The sequence below is a fragment of the Physella acuta genome, unplaced genomic scaffold (assembly GCF_028476545.2).
Source record: "Physella acuta isolate Inbredline_101_S28 unplaced genomic scaffold, ASM2847654v3 ptg001088l, whole genome shotgun sequence".
Classification (NCBI taxonomy): Eukaryota; Metazoa; Mollusca; class Gastropoda; family Physidae; genus Physella; species Physella acuta.
In genome coordinates, this window is record NW_026732605.1 from 258,325 (window position 1) to 277,965 (window position 19,641).

A 19,641-nucleotide genomic window follows, 5' to 3' on the forward strand; every position below is an offset into this window, starting at 1 on the left:
CTTAATTTTAGTTGTTATCTCCCATTTTTGGGAGAATTTTTTTTTTAATACACATTGTTCCATATACTCAACATTGACCAAGATCAGTTTACATTTTGCAGAAAAACTGCTTTTAACAAAATGAAGGGGGGGGGGGGAAAGAGGGGAATGACATTGTCTTCTTGCTGGTTTAACATGGTGTCCACTAAATCACTGAGTGACTATCACTTTCAGATAACAGCATCATCATCATCATTTCCTGCTCGTGCCCAAGACACATGGGGCAGATGAAATAGAGTTGATCTGTTTCAGAAACCTCGGCATTTGAAGGGATAGTGGGGTAAGCACTATGTCTAGCCGCCTTTGTTTCCCTAATGTAATTTAGGAATCCATCAGAGCTGGGTGGACTCAGCAACATTCCATTGATTTGAACCCGGATTCGAACTCGAGACTCTTGGGTTTGCAGTCTAGATCTCTACCAATAAGCCACACCGTCCCTTCAGTTAACATATATCTCACTTTAAAGCCCATTATTTATGATAATCAGCAGCATTTACAACCTTAAACACTTTTTTAGTACAATATAGCTTACTTTTTGCTTAGCCATGTCATAATGTATGTTCCAGGTCTGGGGTCAGGTTTCGATCAAGCATCACTTTGTTCCTTCTTCCCCCCCCCCCCCCCTCCCAAGTACGTCTACCGCCAACACCCCACTCCTACTCAACTGAACAAAATTGAATTGTTATAGATATTTTAAATGTTTCATGTCCCGTTTCTCCCCCCCCCCCCCCCCTCCACTTCTGGAAGAAATGCTGTGTGAGGTGCATATATCTATCAGCTGCTTAGACAAGAACCCCAATCCCTTTAGAAAGCGGAATCACACCAGGATTATATCAACTTCCATCTGGCCCCTACACAAGATTAAACAAATATATATATATATATATATATATATATATATATATATATATATATATATATTATTTTAGGTGATAGAGGAAAGGTAGGGTTAATAAATCTTGAAGGTTTAGCAGATAATAATGTTGGGGTAAAGTCCTACTCTTGTTATAGTAGGGGTTGTAATATATACCTACATAGTAATCAACATGGAGAGTAATATTCTGCTCCCATTTTCAAGAGCTAGATCCAGCTGATTGTAGAATAAAGTTTGCTGTAGAATTTAATGTTTGCCTAACCAATGCCTTAAATTGTGTCGATACCTTCAATTTCATTGTGCAACCCATCAGTTTTTCTGTTAGGCAATTTTGAGTTGCACATTATTCTGGTCACCCGAAAAATCATAGTCAAACTCAATTTTAATTTAAGTTTTTAAATATTAAATAATGTAATCTTTTTTTTTTCTTTTTTGATAATGCATAGGTGATTATTGTATTCTTTTTACAAGGTATAAACACACAGGGAAAATGGTACCTTGTGAGATTTGTAATCAGGACTTCCCTTCTTTAAAAAAAAACTCTCAAATGTTTTTATTAGTAGATAATGATTAATGTAATCTTTCTGTCTTCCTTTTCAGGTAAAACACACATCACAAATTCTACAATGCAAAAAACACATAGGGAAAATGATCACCTGTGAAATCTGTAACAAGGTTTTAGCTTCTTTCAAGAAACTTTCTAAACATTGTAGGAAAAAGCACCCTAAAGTTTCAATAATACAGTGTTGTTTTTGTGATTTTTTGACAAAGGAAGAGTTGTTGTTTAAACACCATAAGGATGAATATCATCCCACAGAAAGATTGAGATGTGAATATTGTGATTTCACAAGTAGGCGCTGGAAAAAAATAAAAAAACATCACACTAGAACACATCTAACACCCAATGAATCAACTTGCAACTCAACGCTGATGCATGAAACTGTTGGTATTGAAGAACTACACTGTACAAATTTAGAAGAAAAAGAAATGATTGCTGATTTTACTCTAGTGAAAACTGAACCTACAGTAGATGATATGCATAATCTAACATCCAATGAAACAATCTGCAACTCAACGGAAATGCATGAATCTAATGGTATTGAAGAACTACAGTGTACAAAGCTAGAAGAAAAAGAAAGGATTGTAGATTTCACTCTAGCAAAAACTGAACCTACAGTAGATGATATGCATAATCTAACATCCAATGAAACAATCTGCAACTCAACGGAAATGCATGAATCTAATGGTATTGAAAAATTACAGTGTACAAAGCTAGAAGAAAAAGAAAGGATTGTAGATTTCACTCTAGCAAAAACTGAACCTACAGTAGATGATGTGAATCGTGCGGACAGTACACAAAAAACTTCTTTTGTTTGTGATGTGTGTAAAAAGAAGTTTAAATCAGAATCACATCTCGTGTGTCATCAAGTTGTACACACAGCTGTACAGTTTTATATCTGCAGTCTCTGTGACAGAGATGTTGGGAGCGCTGAAATGTATGATGTACATTTGATAAAAAGACATTTTTTGCCCAAACCATTTAAGTGCGAGTTGTGTGACAAATCATTCAAATTAAAACGTAGTCTAAGACTGCACAAGAGATCACATGTCAAAGAATTATTTCATAAATGTGACAAATGCAACTATCAAACACATTCAAAGTATCAATTGAGAAGCCACGAGGTTTATCATTCTAACGTAAAACCCTACAAATGTAGATCTTGTGATTACTCATGTTTTCATTTAAACAAGCTTAATAGTCATGTCAAAGTACACACAGGTGAAAAACCCTACCGCTGTAATATTTGTTACAAGAACTTCTCCCACCACGCCGGCTTAAAAAGACACAAAAAAGGTATTCATTTATTGTAATAAGAAAATTTTGACAAATTGAGACAAATTTTTAAATTACTGTTTAAACTTGTTTAATGATTTGTGAGGTTTTCTTGAGTGTTTTTAAAAATTCTCTGTTTAAATTTACTGTGGTTTTAATTGTAGATCAGAAAGTTAATGGGCTTTTAAATTTAAAAAAATACAATGTGTCCTCTGTCTGAAAGTGAAATATTTTGAGTTAGGTAAATGCCAAGCTTCACTAACAAGTTATCAATGTGGCAACTTAAAAACACACAAAAAAATATTTATTTATTGTAATAAGAAAATTTTGACAAATTGAGACAAATTTTTAAGTTACTGTTTAAACTTGTTTAATGATTTGTGAGGTTTTCTTGAGTATTTTTAAAAATTCTCAGTTTAAATTTACTGTGGTTTTAATTGTAGATCAGAAAGTTAATGGACTTTTAAATTTAAAAAAATACAATGTGTTCTCTGTCTGAAAGTGAAATATTTTGAGTTAGGTAAATGCCAAGCTTCACTAACATGTTATCAAGCTTGGTTTCTGGTAGCTTTGGGTCGTGACTGCATGTAGGCTACGTTCAGATCTCATAACAGACCATCTGAACATTATACTGGCTTCAAATTTTAATGCAGCTGAAAAAATACTTAAAGCAAATTAGATAAGGAAACGATGTCACAATCAATTTTCAAAAAATGAATTAGACAATTTCAGCCTCCCCAGTTGTTTTTTTCTCTTGATAATCTACATTCAATGCAAATTTGATTGTGAACAGAAAATGAAGTTATGGAAAGCATATTAATTGTTTTTAAAACTTTAATAGCAACTCACTATATTGTTTGTTTTTAGTTTCTTCTTACTAAATAATATGAAAACTTTTATAATAAACTTTTAAATGTATTATAAATACATACCATTTTCTTTATTTTGCAATTATATTTTAAGACAGTTTTCTTTATTTCCTATTAATTTATAAGCATGTTATTATTTTTTAAATTCTTATTTTCTTTAAAATGAAAATATTAATAATGGTAATAAAACTACTAAAGGTTGTTCAATAACTGCCATAAAAAATTGTGAGTTTTTTTAGCCCATCTCCTACCACACAGAGAAATACCCATTGGACAACATTTAGGTTACTTTTTGTATCAAAATGCCAACTGGCAGTTAAGGCATAACGTAGTCCATATTGGGCTGAAAAGTATTGATAATCATGTGGTTAATGATATTATGTATTTTAATGCCACCTTGATAGTGTGAAACATGATTCCTTAGGACAAAGAAGTACAAGTTATTACAAATATGTCTGATAATACTTTTTAAGAATTTTAAATATTTTTGTTTTTAAAACACTATTAGTTTGTTAAGCCTACCAATAATCAAACCAATAAGTAAATATCACTAACTAAAACTATTTATTAATGGCTTAAAGAAAGCCTAGGTTGGCAAGACATGAGCTATGTGACTAGATGATGATATTCACCTAATCTTTAATTTATAACACATTTTCAGTTTCAAATTTGAACTTTCTAAAAATAAAAGTAGTCCTTATTTTTGTTACAAAGAAATGAGTAAAAAGAAAAAAATAATTCTTCATTTAAAAAACAAAAAGTTGAAGATAATAACTTTTATTTATTTTAACTTTGGTGGTTTTTTTAAAATTAGTTTTTAATGCACAATTTATTCTTAAAAGATATAAAAAAAATTGCCATCTTTGATAGTTTGCATAAAAAAATTACACAAAGATTACTCAAGATTTTTCACCATTAAATCAATGTAAACATTGATTTAAAACTAATTTAAAAAACTAAAAATGACCTAGGGTAGCTAATCTACTAAAATTGGGTGGAGGGGGGTGATTGTTACTAGTAGTAAAACACTTTGGTATATTTAGTTTTAATTCTGTTTATTTCTTGAGTTAAGGAATAACACTGATGTAAATGTTTGCATTTTTTTTTTTATTCTATAGCTGATTTAGATAGAGCTAAATATTTTTTATTTCTCTATTTTTTTAATGTAACATTTGATACATATTTACATGTGTTACATATTACAAGTTGGAGTGTATTATGTTATTTTACAGCTATGATGATTTTATTTTTATTGATGTTTTATGATTCTGAAAATGCAAATAAATGGAATAAAAAAAATAGCCTGACTGATTGTATTACCTTAAAAAAATATATTTTTAAAGTTATAAGTGTGTTGTTCTATTGGCTGACCAAGATAACATCATCTTTATCTGTTTTTGAGCAATACACCTGGGATGAAGAAGTAGAAATTATCTGTTTCAGGGATTTTTGCATGAAGGGAAATAGTGTGGTCAGCACTATGACCACCCACCCTAAGAGAAACTTGGACTCAGGGTCATTCTCCAGCCTGGGATCTGAACTTGAGACTTTCAAGTTAGCAGTCGAAAGCTCAACCATTCGACAACATTGTCGTCCCATTCTCCACCCCCTCCCTCACCCACGAATAATATACATACAAAGAACAGTTGGCTTAAAGTTAAAGATGAAATAGCTTATTTAAATGATTTCGACACCTTTAGCCATTACAGTGGTCATACCCCCCCCCCCCCCATAGACCCCTCGGTATATATATATATATATAAAGTATGAAGGGGGGTGCAAATCGAAAGTTTGTCCCCCGGTAAAAATTGGAAACCCCCCCCCCCCCTTGAGACGATCCTGGCTACGCCACTGAGCCATTACAATGCACATTAGAATTTTACTTGATAATATTAACCATATGTAATAGGCCTAGCTGTCCCTCTATATGATGAGGTTAAGGAAACATTTTTTTTAAATGAGACTTTCCATAATGAAACAGAACTACTTTATTTGCCCTTAATGCTGAAAAGTTTAAGTTCAATGGAAACAAACTAGACACTGGGTAATAAAAATATATCTGGGTAAACCTTCTGTCAAATTTAAATGATGCTGGGGTGAAACTGATTGAATGCAGCTTAACAAACCCACTAATAACCCAAAACATTGATTGACAATATGCATCTGTTATTGCACAATTTTCAGGATTAGCCGCTTAGTTAACATTATTTAATCTTTATTAATGTTTTATTTCTTGTAAAGGGAAAAAACTAAATTAATATTTTCCACAAAATAATCAATCTACATTGGTTATAGCCCCTTGTTTTTCTTAATATGAAACCGGAAATAAATCAACCCTGTTTGGTAACAACACAGTGACAGACGCATTTCAAATTTGTGAATCTGTTTCACTCTAGGATTATGTTCAAAATTTATGCCTGCATCTAGATTCTAGATCTATATGAGTTGATTTTCATTTTTGTCAGGTTCGTATTTTCTTTCAATAAACTAGATTCTGAATGTGTTTCATTCAAATTTAGGTAATCTATCGTTTTGGGTACGTAAAATCGCCCGCGGCTATTTATGTACGAAAACGTTACCTTATTGTCAAGGCTTTAATAGAAGTATATTGTCATACTTGTGTGTCAAATATTATAGATAAATGAATAATAAACCTAAATCAATGGCTAAATATATCGATACAGGCCAGAAATTAACTTTAAACAGCAGTGTCTGAGAGCAAGATTTGCTATATAAACAGCAGCCATTTGTAAAATAGAGTGGCTTCCCCCTGAATCTGGCGCTAAAAGCTTATAAATATAAAACTTAGACAAGATGGCTGCTATAGTAAATGAGCATGGTTGCATCTGTTGGAAACATCGCTAGTCTTCATTTATTACGGAAAAGTTTTAATTCAATTGTTTAAAAACAGGTACATAAATGAATCAAGGAAACATTTTTGAATTTTTTAAAACATAAATCTTCCTCAAAATGTGAAATAATTATTAAAATTTAAGGAGTCACCTGTTTTTCACATTACAAATCGCGGGCGATTTTACGTACCCAAAACGATAGATTACCCAAATTTAATATTGTATAATATAATTTTATGGAAAGTTTTCGCGCGCGTTTTCTCACTATTTCTAGAATCTAGATCTAGGATCTCTATATTTTAGATCTAGATAATCTAGCTAGATTATAATATAATTTATATTAATTATAGAGGTTGTTCTAGATCTAGACTAGACAGGCTGCTACAGCTAAACTAGATCTAGTCTCATTCTTCTAGTAAAGTGAGTCTAAATCTAGATCTAGATTAGTTTAGTATGTACTAATTTAATTAGAACAAAGGTTAAAGGGAGATAATTTTCATACAAAAACCTGCCCAGAGTTCTTGACTGATTTTTCAAATTTTGTTTTTACCAGTCTCTTTTTAATTTTAAATTAATAAAATATTGATTTCCAATACACAAAGCAACTACATTTTCAAAATCTACTGAGGTTCAGCTATTACCTAGTGCAATTACGCCAGGCAATTAGGCCTACTTTTCATTTTCTTTCATTTTTGCCATTTAAAAAAATTTATTTGAAAACAATATAAATAGGGCCTATGTTCTAAAGGGAAATTATTCTAAATCAACTTTATTTTAATATATATCAACACTTGCCTGCACAAAAACTATAGGCCTACAGAATGAGTTAAATAAACCACTTGTGGTTCTTATTTTATAAAGAAATTGTGATTTAATTGTGAAGTACTGTTGAGATTACATTGCCGCCCATGGTTCAGTGGTATCATTGATAGTAGTTGCATACCACATCTTTAGTTTAAATTATTTTTTCGAAAATAAATGTAGCCATTATAGATTTATAGATATATATGTTTTTTCAAAAATTTAATCCATTACTAATTTTGAGATGAAACCCCACAAGCAGGGAGAAGCTGTAATCTTTCACACACCATTCATTGTGATTGCTAGGAAACTGATTAATGCTTAAGTCCATACAAAGCACATGGTGCAGTCTACAAGAGATAAATGGAGTGACACCAGACCAAACAAATGTACAATTGTTTTTATTTTTTTCAGAACTTATTTTTTTAAATTTATTATAATTTGTAATTTAATAGATTGTCATAAGATTTGATAATGACTAGAAAACTAAATTTCTTTCTAAAAACTCAAATTCAGACACTTGTTTATAAACTTGTATTAATGTTTTTAGTAATAGTAAATAATTTAATCTTTCTTTCATCCCTTTCAGGTAAAGCTCAGGTGATTATATCTAATTCTAAAAATACAAAGAAAATGATCTCCTGTGAGTTCTGCACTCAAGTCTTTGCTTGTTTCAAAAATCTGTGTAAACATTTAAAAAAAAAACACCCAGAGCTTCCTATAATAAAGTGCTGCTTCTGTGCTTATTTGACTACGGAAGATTTAAAGTTCAGAAAGCATAAGTCTCAATACCATCCAAATGAAAGACTGGCTTGTGAATTCTGTGAATTCACTAGCAGGCACTGGAGGAGAATTAAAAAACACCACACCAGAACTCATTTCACATCAAACGAAACAATCTGTAACTCAACACAAATCCACAATTCCGCTGGCATTGAAGAACTAAAAAGTACACAACTAGAAGAAAAAGAAAAGTTTGTAGCCGATACTGAAGTGAAAACTGAACCTAATGTGGGATTTTCAAAGTCTGAAGAAGAATTGAACTCAGTTAAAGAGAGTGATAAATCTATTGTTAATCAAAGGAGATGTTCATGTGAAGGATTAAATAGCTGTAATCTGTGCACATTAGATGTTGTGAATAATGGGCATTGTACACAACAAACTTCTATTGTTTGTGATGTTTGTAAAAAGATGTTTAATTCAAGTTCACATCTATCTTGTCATCAAGTTATACACACATCAGCTAAGAACTACATATGTAGTGTTTGTGACAGGTATTTTGATAGTGATCAACTTTATGATGCACATTTGTTAAAATGGCATTTTTTGAATAAACCTTTTAAATGTCAGTTGTGTGACAAATCATTTGCATTCAAGCGTAATCTAACAGCTCATAGCAGATCACATGTAAAAGAATTGTTTCATAAATGTGACAGATGTGATTATCAAACACATTTAAAATGTAGTATGAAAACACACAAAAGAATTCATTTAAATATGAGACCTTTTATATGTAATAATTGTGATTATTCATGTTTTAGTAAATCTACTCTTGATATTCATGTTAGAATACACACAGGAGAAAAACCATTCTGCTGTAACATTTGTTATCAGAGATTCACTCAACATAACAACTTAAAAAAACACAAAGAAAATATTCATTTTTTATAATAAGAAAAAACTTCTTCATTTTTTACAATTAAAAAAATATAGAAAGATTTTCAACTTACTGATTCAACTTCTTATGTGCTTTAAATGTTTTATTTCTCTTCAGTATTTCATAAATTCTCTGTTTAAATTTTTATTTTACTCATCGGTCAGAAAGTTAATGATAATGGCTTTTTAGTACTATAACTAACAATAATAAAATGTTTAAAATGTCTGCTTTAAAATAAGATATTAAAATCAGTTATCTACAAGCCAATCTTTTTAAACTATGGTGTGTTTTACTGCTACTAACATGTTGTTTATCAAGTTTAGTTTCTTGTGGCTTTGTGTAAGGCTTATGTGTAGGTTAGTACAGCTCCAATAAAAGAGAGGTCTACAAGCATCAAACTGAACCCATGTTACATGGAGCTGGAAAAACTTCATTCAGTTTTGAGATAGTGTACAGAGATGGCAGTCAATTTTATCCAATTAAATAAAATATTAATTAAAATAAATTACATTTTAAATACTTGTCTTTAACTGACAGCACTCAATTTTTTTTAAATGATTTTTATTGGTACCTTTCTAAAAGATATCCCAAAATCCAGAGTTTGTTTCGGCAAAAATATCCAAATGACAGCTTGTAGGCTTAATTTTGTGTTGTATACCTGGTTGAAATTGTCCCTGAAAAGTTCTGATTATCAAGTTATTGTTCATTGGTTAGTTATTGGTTATATTTAAATGTATTTGTTACTGTGAAACATCATAATATAATTGTTCTCTTGTATGAAGAAACATGTGCAGTACTAGTACTAAAGAGATTTTGATGTTTTACAAATATGTACAATAATAAGCTTTGTAAGTTAGACTCTTATAAACACAATGTTGAATTCCAGAACAGATCACATTTTATTTCATTGGTTTCTTTTTGTTTTTTGTATTTAATGAAAAAACAATCTAGTCAAGTAATCAAACTAAATTAATCATTGTTGATGTTATGTAAATATTACTGTTACAGTTGTAATACATATTGATCTTAAATGGCATCCTTGAACATACGTAAGACCCATTTTACAAGACGATATTGTTAAATTTGCAAATTGTTGTGAACCTAATTTATTTTGAGAAAAAACTTTGTGTGGTGCTTTAAAAAGCAATATGTAAACTATTATGAAAAAAAATTGTCAGCTTTCATTGTTTAGATAGTCTGCAGTAAAATTATCTTAACACTGAGCTTGTTTTTGTTTTTCACAATTTTTAAAACAATTAAAAACAACATTAACATTGCTTAGACAATTTAAAAACTGACAATAACTTTAAGTGCAAAATGACTTGAAGAGTGGACCAGCCTGTCCACTGTTCAATATCAACCATTTGGGTGATGTTATTGGTAGTAGTATTACTAGTCAACATTTTTAGTAATGTCAAATATGAAGTGTATTTCTCTTCTTCTGTAACTTAAGGGACAATAGTAATACAACTGACATGTTACTTATATTATGTTGATGATTCATTAAAAAAATAAAAGTATTGATTAACAAACCAAGCTAATGTTTTATTTCTCAACTGTTCATTTTTACCTGGGATCTGTCGTCTTGCAACATTATAATTTGGAATGTATTAAGTTATGTAACATCTTTAATGATGGTCAAAACTTGTACTTTGGGTGTATAATTTTGGAGTGAAATTTGTGTGAAAGGGAGTATCTGGCCAACCAAGCGACGCAATCATGTTTTTCCAAGCTTTTGTAAAATAGGGCTGGTAAGTAGGTCACCAACCAGTTCTATGGCTCATGAAGGTTTTACTGAGCTGTATAACTGGTTGGTGACCTACTTACCAGCCCTATTTTCTCTCTGACTGTAACTACTGTACTGTAAGGGTAGAATATGACAAAATGTAAGGTGTGTAATTGAAGTGTGGAAGTGTGCCAGCTGGATGAATGTAAGGTGAAACTATACTTTTTTTACGTCTGCTAGAATGAATGAAGGTGTGTGTTTCAATGCACCCAGTTTTGATTTCTGAATTTTTCTACCGATATTGTTAACCCAGTTCTGAATCTTGTATAGTCAAGGACTATGTGCAGTATGTATTTCAAACATGGACATAGTCAGATGTACGTGCTATTCAAGTATCATGTAAATAAAGTTTCAAGTCATACAATAAAGTTTACTGTTAAGTACATTCATAGATACCCACAAACACAGCAGTGTATGTCAATAAAGATACACATTGTGACAATGCTGTTTATGTTTTTAAAAATTTTAGCAGAAAATAAAACAAACATGCCATCTTTATTTTCTTACCTTAAATTAATTGAATTTAAAAAAGTTTTATTACAACAAAGAATCAACTTACGTAGCACAAATTGTTTTTTATAAATGTTTTCAAAATTATGAAATGTTTATTAAATACTTTAAGCAGGTATAGCCTCCATTACTTTATCACAAAATTGGATTGTATCTAAGCAAATAAGCATGTCATTGATTTTTTTCTACCTTCAAAAATAGACTGAAAGTTATAATTTGGTTTTATCACAAAAATTAAGTAGCACAATGTCTAAAAACAATTAGCTAAAAGCCGAATTTGTATTGTAAAAGATTTTAACCATATCATATCCAACACCTTTAATCATTACTTTTGTCAAAATCGGGCGTTGTGAAGTACTGTTGAGATTACATTACCGCAGAGGCGCCAGGTGCCGCCCATGGTTCAGTGTTTTCATTGATAGTAGTTGCATACCATATCTTTAGTTTAAGGCATTTTTCTAAAATAAATTTATCCATTATAGTTTTATAGATACATGTTTTTCAATAGATTACTAGCCTTCAATTTTCCTCACTTTATCACAAAATAGTATGAAGGCCCTATCTTGATCTATTTTTCATAATAGAACTTTTGTAAAAAAGCTACTGGAAATATGATATTTAGTCTATTAGACTTATTTTAGCGAAAGTATTATCGAAACAACTTACCGCTGCCAACCCCAAAATCTCAAGTTCGGATCCTGGGATGTCCACCCAAGTCTGTATTTGACATGTTAAGGAAACAAAGGTGGCTGGACACAGTGCTGACCACACTATCTCTTCATGTGCTGTGGTTATCGAAACAGATAAACTCTACTTCATCTGCCCTATGTGTCTGGAACACGAACAGGAATATTTTTTGAAAGTTAGGTATTGCATTATTTCAAGATGTATATTACACTTGATAATCTCAGTTTTTAAGTTTGAAGAGTGAGGGTGCAACCGACTCCACCTAGCCATTATAGGTGCATGGTTAAAATAAGAGAGGGTATGGTGCTGATCACAAAATACAGATTGACTCTACTTCACCTACCTTTAGATCATATTATATAACAGGCTAACACGGTTACTGCATGCATCACAACTACCATAGAAAAATCCAAATGCATTGTCCTACATGAATCTAATTTTGACCTGGATTTTCTAAAATTTCAAATCAAATATTGAATGACGATTAAATAACTTCGGAGTAACCAATTTATTATATTATGCCATATGGGCACTATTTTCCTTTCATGGTAAAGGGAAACGACAAAATTAATATTTTCGACAAAATTAACCTAGCTTGGTTACATCCCCTTTCGACGTTGTTTATGTTCGAAGAAACCGGAAGCTATCCAAGGAATGGAAATGCTTTAATCCCTGGTTTATCGATAGTTTTAGAATCTAGAGATTGTACTTTAAAAATTGTTATCCGCACTAGTGATAGCATCAAGTAACAGATCTATCTAGATCTAGATTAGATCTGGTTCTATTCTTTTTTGTAAGATTCCAGTTTTTTTTTTCAGTTTTAATTTAATCAAATTTTAAATTTAGATTCTAATGTCGAAAGTTATGGAAAGTTTTTTCGCGCGTTCTTAGTTCTTGATGTTTATGATATTAATTTATAAATTTATTGTTTAGTAGATCTAATAGAATTTAATAGTTAATACTAATAGAGTCTAGAGATCTAGTATTGTTTAATATAGAAATCTAGTATTATACTATTAGTATTACTATTAAGTTAATTATTAAATTAAGTATTAAGATTTCAGAGTATTATTAATTTAAATTATTAATAATTATTAATTAAATAATTAAGTATACACCACACTAGTATGAGTAATCACTAGAATCTAGATCTAGATCTAGTAATAAAGTATAGTTTACTTTGTCATTTTTTTGTTTACTCAGATCTAATAATATAGACTAATAAATAATAATTAATAATTTACTAATTTTAATAGATCTAGATTTTCTAGATTTTAAATCTAGATTTTAGATAGATCTAGATCTAGATTCTAGTTCTAGAGTCTATTAGAATATTAGATCTAGCATTGACTCACTATATCATACTATAACTATATTTAACTTTTTACTATACTAGACCTATATATTATATATATTTTGACATAGATCTAGATCTTCTAGACCTATTATTTTTTTATATAATAATCAAATATAACATATGATTATTATATGATTTTAATTTAGGGGTCATTTATAGTTTATAGATCTATATTATTTATGAGAACTAGGCTGCCTGCTTGGGGGGGGGGGGGTAAACTCCATTTTAGCGTATTTTATTCCCCGCTTCACATTCACCTCCAGACCCAGTTGAGTGTATTTTATTATAAACACAACCAAAACACACAAAAATGCTAGGAAAACACTAACATTAGAATCATACATTAGTTGTAGTATTTGATGTAATGTAGGCCTATAGATCTGCAAGGTACTTATTTTTTTATGAATGTGTAAAAAGGTAAAAATTGTTATAAATTAAATAAGCATTACAGTTTAATTAAATTGCGTGTGATCGTTGGCGGGGAAAAAATCCCTACATGGTCAAGGGCTCACAGTGAGTTCACATTGACTTTAATTATAATTATCAGCATACATCATAGCTTAGGGTCATTATGAGTTCATGTAAGTAAATTAATATTATAGATCTAGACTCTAGTATCATGCCTTGCAATTATTCGTTTCTACTTTAGCCATTGCCATGAAAATCTAAACTGACACGAACATAAATTTCAAGAAGAAAAAAAGTTAGATCTAGATCTTAGATTTTGAATTTTTCTCAAGTTTTGACAAAATTAATTTAAAAAACTAAACCAAAAATTCATAAAGAATTAGGCCAAGTGATTTCATTTTTGTATGTTTTGGTTAGGTTTATAATATAATACGCTCAACCGGAGGTGAACGTGAAGCAGCGAATAAAATACTCTAAAATGGAGTTTTACCCTGGTTCCGTATGGATGCCCTAACGTTAAAATTAACATGAATATCTTTACCTATAGGGCTAGGGGAGTATACTAGTTACTATATAATATATAATCTATATAACCTACAGCTAACACAAAATATTTGTTTGCTGAATATATACAGGTGTGCTCTGGTTTATTTAAGAGAAAAAAAACAAGCTCAGCATGTACATTCAAGTAGACCTATCTGCTTGAATAAAATTAGTACCCCATCAGTAAGCAATGAAGAACACAGATTCAATTTTAATTACACTGTGCATAATTTTAAAAATATTTAATGGGCCTCTCAAATAATTTTTAGACTATTCTCGGTAGGGTCCATTTTAAAACCTCTTACTAAAAAATAGTGCAAAAATCCATTTTAAAAGGAAGCACTCATCTGACAGGATGTATTTAAAAAATGTTTTATTTGTTTTCCTCAAACCATTCTAGATTCAATATTAAATATTAGCTTTTCACAACAGAAATTTGAGAGAAGATTGAATTGTTAACCTGGCCACATTTATTATCATGACACCTTGTTTTAAAAATCTTCTTTTCAATTTAGCTGGATGAGTGCTGTTGGTCACAACCTCCAGAATGCAGCAAGATGTAGGCATTTGTGACATTTGTTTTAGGAGATTTTATTCATTTAAAAAACTCATCAAGCATTGGGGGAAAATGCACCCTGAGATTATCACTATAAAGTGTTGTTTTTGTAAAAACATTACAATGGAGGAATCCTACGCAAAACATAAAGATGATTTTCATTTCAAATTAAAAATGGCATGTCAATTTTGTTTCTATACGACAAGAAAGTGGCACCGTTTGAAAAAACATCATAAAAAATGCCACGTAGCTGTAGAAGAAGAAACAGTTAGCTCTCCAAATATGGAATTTAAAACTGATCAACAAACAAACCTCATTCCAGAGATGGTTGATGTGGAGCGTCACTGTCCTAAATCACAAGAGCCAGAACAATTAGAAATGGCTGGTAAAGTCAAGAATGAAACTAATGTAGATCCTTTCAACTCTGATTTGATGCAGTCTGTAGGGGAACTAGTGTGTGATGGTAAAGTCAAGAATAAAACACATGTAGATAAGTCTGATTTGATGCAGTCTGTAGGGGAACTAGTGTGTGATGGTAAAGTCAAGAATAAAACACATGTAGATAAGTCTGATTTGATGCAGTCTGTATGGGAACTAGTGTGTGATGGTAAGGTCAAGAATAAAACACATGTAGCTAAGTCTGATTTGATGCAGTCTGTAGGGGAACTAGTGTGTGATGGTAAAGTCAAGAATAAAACACATGTAGATAAGTCTGATTTGATGCAGTCTGTATGGGAACTAGTGTGTGATGGTAAAGAGCTCCCAGCTGTAGAAAGTTTTGTGTGTGATGTTTGTCAAAAAAGTTTAACTTGCGTCAAACATTTGTCAATGCACATGCTAGTACATAAACCTTTGCGTAGCTTTATTTGTGATCATTGTGACAGGTGGTTCAACGAACCAGATGATTATGATCTACACATAGGAACCCATTTTAAATGTATGCACAGGCCATTTATATGTACATACTGTAAAAAATCATATATAACTAAAAGTAATCTGTTAGTTCACACACGAAGGCACACAGGTGATTTGAAATACAAGTGTCCCCAATGTAAATATGCAGCATCACAAATTTGTGACTTAAAAAATCACTTGAGAATCCATTCTAATGAAAGACCATTTAAGTGTACTGTTTGTGAGTATTCTGCACATAAAAAATCTACTCTAATACACCATACGAGATCACACACTGGTGAAAAGCCCTTTTGTTGTAAAGTATGTGGCAGGAAATTCAGCATTAGGAGTAGCTTAATAAGTCACAGGAATCGAGTACACTTGGCTTAGCAAATGTTTTGGAGATACATTTTGTATTATCTAAATACCAAAATTTGTGTACTTATCTAAATAATGTTAATTTACTTTAACAATGTATGTATCCGTACTTATTTTGTGAAGATTTGTAACTAGTAATTACCTTTAATAATCACCTTTTTATTGTATTGATAAAAACCTACTGAAGTATTTTTAGCTACTTTGTTCATTATTATTTTGGCATTGTCATTAGTCATAATTCAGAATGACAACAAATGCAGTGTTTTTTTTGTATACAGTATAGGTTTATAGAATGACTAGTAAAAACAGCTATGTTAATAAGTTGAGTTATTATAATTGTAATGTAATTCCTTGACAGACATGGCCTCTTTCCAATATCTCCACTCCGGAGTCTTTGTTAGTGGTGTATACAAATATTTTATTTCATAATAATTTTGGATTTCTTAAATACTAGTGTATATTAGAGGTATACATTCTTTTTACATAATTTTTTTAAAGTATACTAAACACAACTTGCAACTTGATAATACATTAGTATATTCTTTTTTTTAAAAATAGAAACACTTAAGTGCAAAGAAACATGTTGACAGGACTTTAACGTAACTAATAAAAATAGAACTAACCCTAGTAAATGTTGATTTAAAAATTATTATAATAGGTAATATATGAATTCTTGTCATGAATTTTTGTTGTAAATTTCATATTTTTTTGTTTCTGTTAGTCACTTAAAAAAAGTAACTGGCCAATGTGACCATCTTCTGTACTCACTGCAGCCATCTTTTCCTCCTTATCAAACCCACCTGTACTAGTCCCTGCGGACAGCACCAACACAGAGGAGGTTTTCTGCTCAATACATTTTATTTTCATTATTTGTTCATATCATCACGGCAGTTATCTGTTACTTTTTTAATATAATCAAGTTTCCTTCACTATCATCACTGCAGTTATCTGTTGTATGTTTTACTATAATCAATCTTTCTTCAGTATCATCACTGCAGTTATATGTTGCAGTTTTACTATAATAAATCTTTCTTCAGTATCATCACTGCAATTATATATTGCTGTTTTACTATAATCAATCTTTCTTCAGTATCATCACTGCAGTTATCTGTTGCTGTTTTACTATAATAAATCTTTTTTCAGTATCATCACTGCAGTTATCTGTTGCTGTTTTACTATAATCAATCTTTCTTCAGTATCATCACTGCAGTTATCTGTTGCTGTTTTACTATAATAAATCTTTTTTCAGTATCATCACTGCAGTTATCTGTTGCTGTTTTACTATAATAAATCTTTTTTCAGTATCATCACTGCAGTTATCTGTTGCTGTTTTACTATAATCAATCTTTCTTCAGTATCATCACTGCAGTTATCTGTTGCTATTTTAATATAATCAAGTTTCCTTCACTATCATCACTACAGTTATATGTTGCAGTTTTACTATAATCAATCTTTCTTCAGTATCATCACTGCAGTTATCTGTTGCTGTTTTACTATAATCAAGCTTTTCAGTATAATGACTGCAATTATCTGTTGCTGTTTTACTATAATCAATCTTTCATGAGTGTACCATGTCATACTTGTACATACTGACCCACGTATTGTTTTCCAGTATGTATTTTTTCGGTATTTAACATGTTTGGTCAACTTCATTCGGTTTCTTTCATTTCTTTGCAAATTATGGTGGTAACGCCACCTATCTGTTTATCCTTTGTACACTCCCGCCATCTCCAGTAACAAGGGCCCAATGTTCACCTTATAAGGATAGCAACAAGCATTGTCTCTTGGCGTTCAGCCTTATCGCATGTGCGTGATGATGCAGGTGGCTTTTGACTTGGTTCTTTGATGATTGTCTCACCTTGTTGACATAGAAGGAGATATGAAAGACAGTAGTGACAGTATTTTGCAATATTTAGGTGCTGATCCTTTGTGTTTAAGACACTCCCGTAATCTTCAGTCGCTTGGACCTGATGGTTCACCTTATCAGCACAGCAACTAGGATCATCTCTTGAACTTTCAGCCTTATTTCATGCCTGCGGCCATTGACTTCGTTCTTCAATGGTTGTCTATATAGGAGCTATGTAGTAACACTTTTTACGATATTAGTATTTTTATGTTTGTCTTCCTTATGGTTTGTCAGCCTTTTAGTCTGTCGGCTTTATGTCCAGTTGGCCTTTTGGATGTCAGTCTTTTGTATGTCAGCCTTTTTTCCTACACCCCTATTTATTAGCTATTTTTAGGTGAATTTATGAAGGCTGTCATAAATCCCACAAAGTACCTATTTCACTGCTATTGAATTTATTAATGCTGACATAAATCACTCCAATATCTATTTGATTAACTGATATTGTTAGGGGAATTTATGAAGACTGACAATATGTCCATGTTAAGACTTTAGCTGCTTATTTCTTCTTTGTATTTTTGCACCCTGTATCTTGCCTATGCCAGGACCTTTCATGTTATTTTTATTATGTATTTCTCTTCAGGTTTTTGTATTGGTCATTACTATTTTATTTCCATTTTTAAGCCATTCATGTTATGGCTATATACATCAGCATCGGTTAAAAGTTTAACCTTGGTGGTGTGTATTTTTTTTTGTTTTATGACAGTGTGTCCTTCTTTACAGGATGCATACATGTATCAGCAGAGAACCCTGCTCAATGTGATGTGCCTTTTGGTCTATTACCAGCAGCAGGGCTGGTCATGTAGTTTTTCTTCTAGTTTACTTTAGCATGATTTGTTAAATAAACTTTCATTTAATTGGTTCCTTTTTTGTGTTTTGTGCCCTAATATCTGAAGCTATGCTTGTTTTTTTTGTTTTTTTGTATGTGGGGAGGGAGGTTTTAATTGAATTATGGGATGGCGTGGCCTAGCTAGACTGCTAACCGAAAGTCTCGAGTTGGAATCCAGGTTCAAATCCGTGGAATGTTGCTGAGTCCACCCAGCTCTGATGGGTACCTAACCTACGTTAGGGAAACAAAGGCTGCTGGTCATAGTGCGGACCATGCTATCCCTTCAAATGCCAAGGTCTCTGAAGCAGATGAGCTCTACTTCATCTGCCCCATGTGTCTTGTGTACGAACAGGAAATGATGATGAAGCAAATGAACTGCCAGTTAGGGTTTTCGTGTTTGCAAATGAAACAACTATCCATCTCATGATTTATCTACTACAGCAAATGTATGGAGCCCAATATCAAAGTATCCGTATTCTTTGGGAGTAGGTCTGCAGCCAGTCTCTCCCTTGTTTTTAGGCTGACCTGAATCAAGTACCAGAAAATATACTTTAAAGAATTCACACAAATAATTCATACGAGAGAAATATTTAAATCTCTTTGATTATAAGTGCGGTTTTTAGTTAGTTGAGTCAATAAATGCAATGATAGTGACACAATTACTGCCCTTCCCTGTTACATGAGCTACAGTAAAAAATGACATGGCTTTTTGTTTTTTAAATATAAACCTATTGGAAAATAGAAAGTATGCCTATCTTATTCTTAAAACAACAGCTTTTGCTTTAAAATTATAAATGAGTGAATCTCAAACAAACAGAAAGTTGATAACAATTTTATTTTTTTAAATGAGTTTAAAACATTTAT

At 31.4% G+C, this 19,641-nt stretch overlaps 2 protein-coding genes across 2 annotated transcripts; both read left to right on the forward strand.

The window, feature by feature from the left end:
- Positions 1-1,843: 1,843 nt before the first annotated feature.
- On the forward strand, positions 1,844-9,066 carry LOC131955622 (zinc finger protein 62-like). Its single transcript, XM_059319813.1, has 4 exons — positions 1,844-2,768; positions 7,859-8,340; positions 8,620-8,782; positions 9,044-9,066. The coding sequence occupies exons 1-4, from the start codon at positions 1,844-1,846 to the stop codon at positions 9,064-9,066; spliced, it is 1,593 nt and encodes a 530-aa protein (XP_059175796.1).
- A 5,672-nt stretch (positions 9,067-14,738) lies between these two features.
- Positions 14,739-16,942, forward strand: LOC131955627 (zinc finger protein 271-like). Its single transcript, XM_059319822.1, has one exon. The coding sequence runs from the start codon at positions 14,765-14,767 to the stop codon at positions 16,055-16,057; it is 1,293 nt and encodes a 430-aa protein (XP_059175805.1). The 5' UTR covers positions 14,739-14,764; the 3' UTR covers positions 16,058-16,942.
- The last annotated feature ends 2,699 nt before the right edge of the window (positions 16,943-19,641 follow it).

What these genes read in the sequence shown, in the direction of transcription:
- LOC131955622 (XM_059319813.1), top strand. Translation starts at nt 1,844, where the DNA reads ATGCATGAAACTGTTGGTATTGAAGAACTACACTGTACAAATTTAGAA. An exon ending in CTTAAAAAGACACAAAAAAG is followed by an intron (nt 2,769 to 7,858) that starts GTATTCATTTAT and finishes CATCCCTTTCAG; the next exon opens with GTAAAGCTCAGGTGATTATA. An exon ending in AAGAGAGTGATAAATCTATT is followed by an intron (nt 8,341 to 8,619) that starts GTTAATCAAAGG and finishes TTTAAATGTCAG; the next exon opens with TTGTGTGACAAATCATTTGC.
- LOC131955627 (XM_059319822.1), top strand. Translation starts at nt 14,765, where the DNA reads ATGCAGCAAGATGTAGGCATTTGTGACATTTGTTTTAGGAGATTTTAT.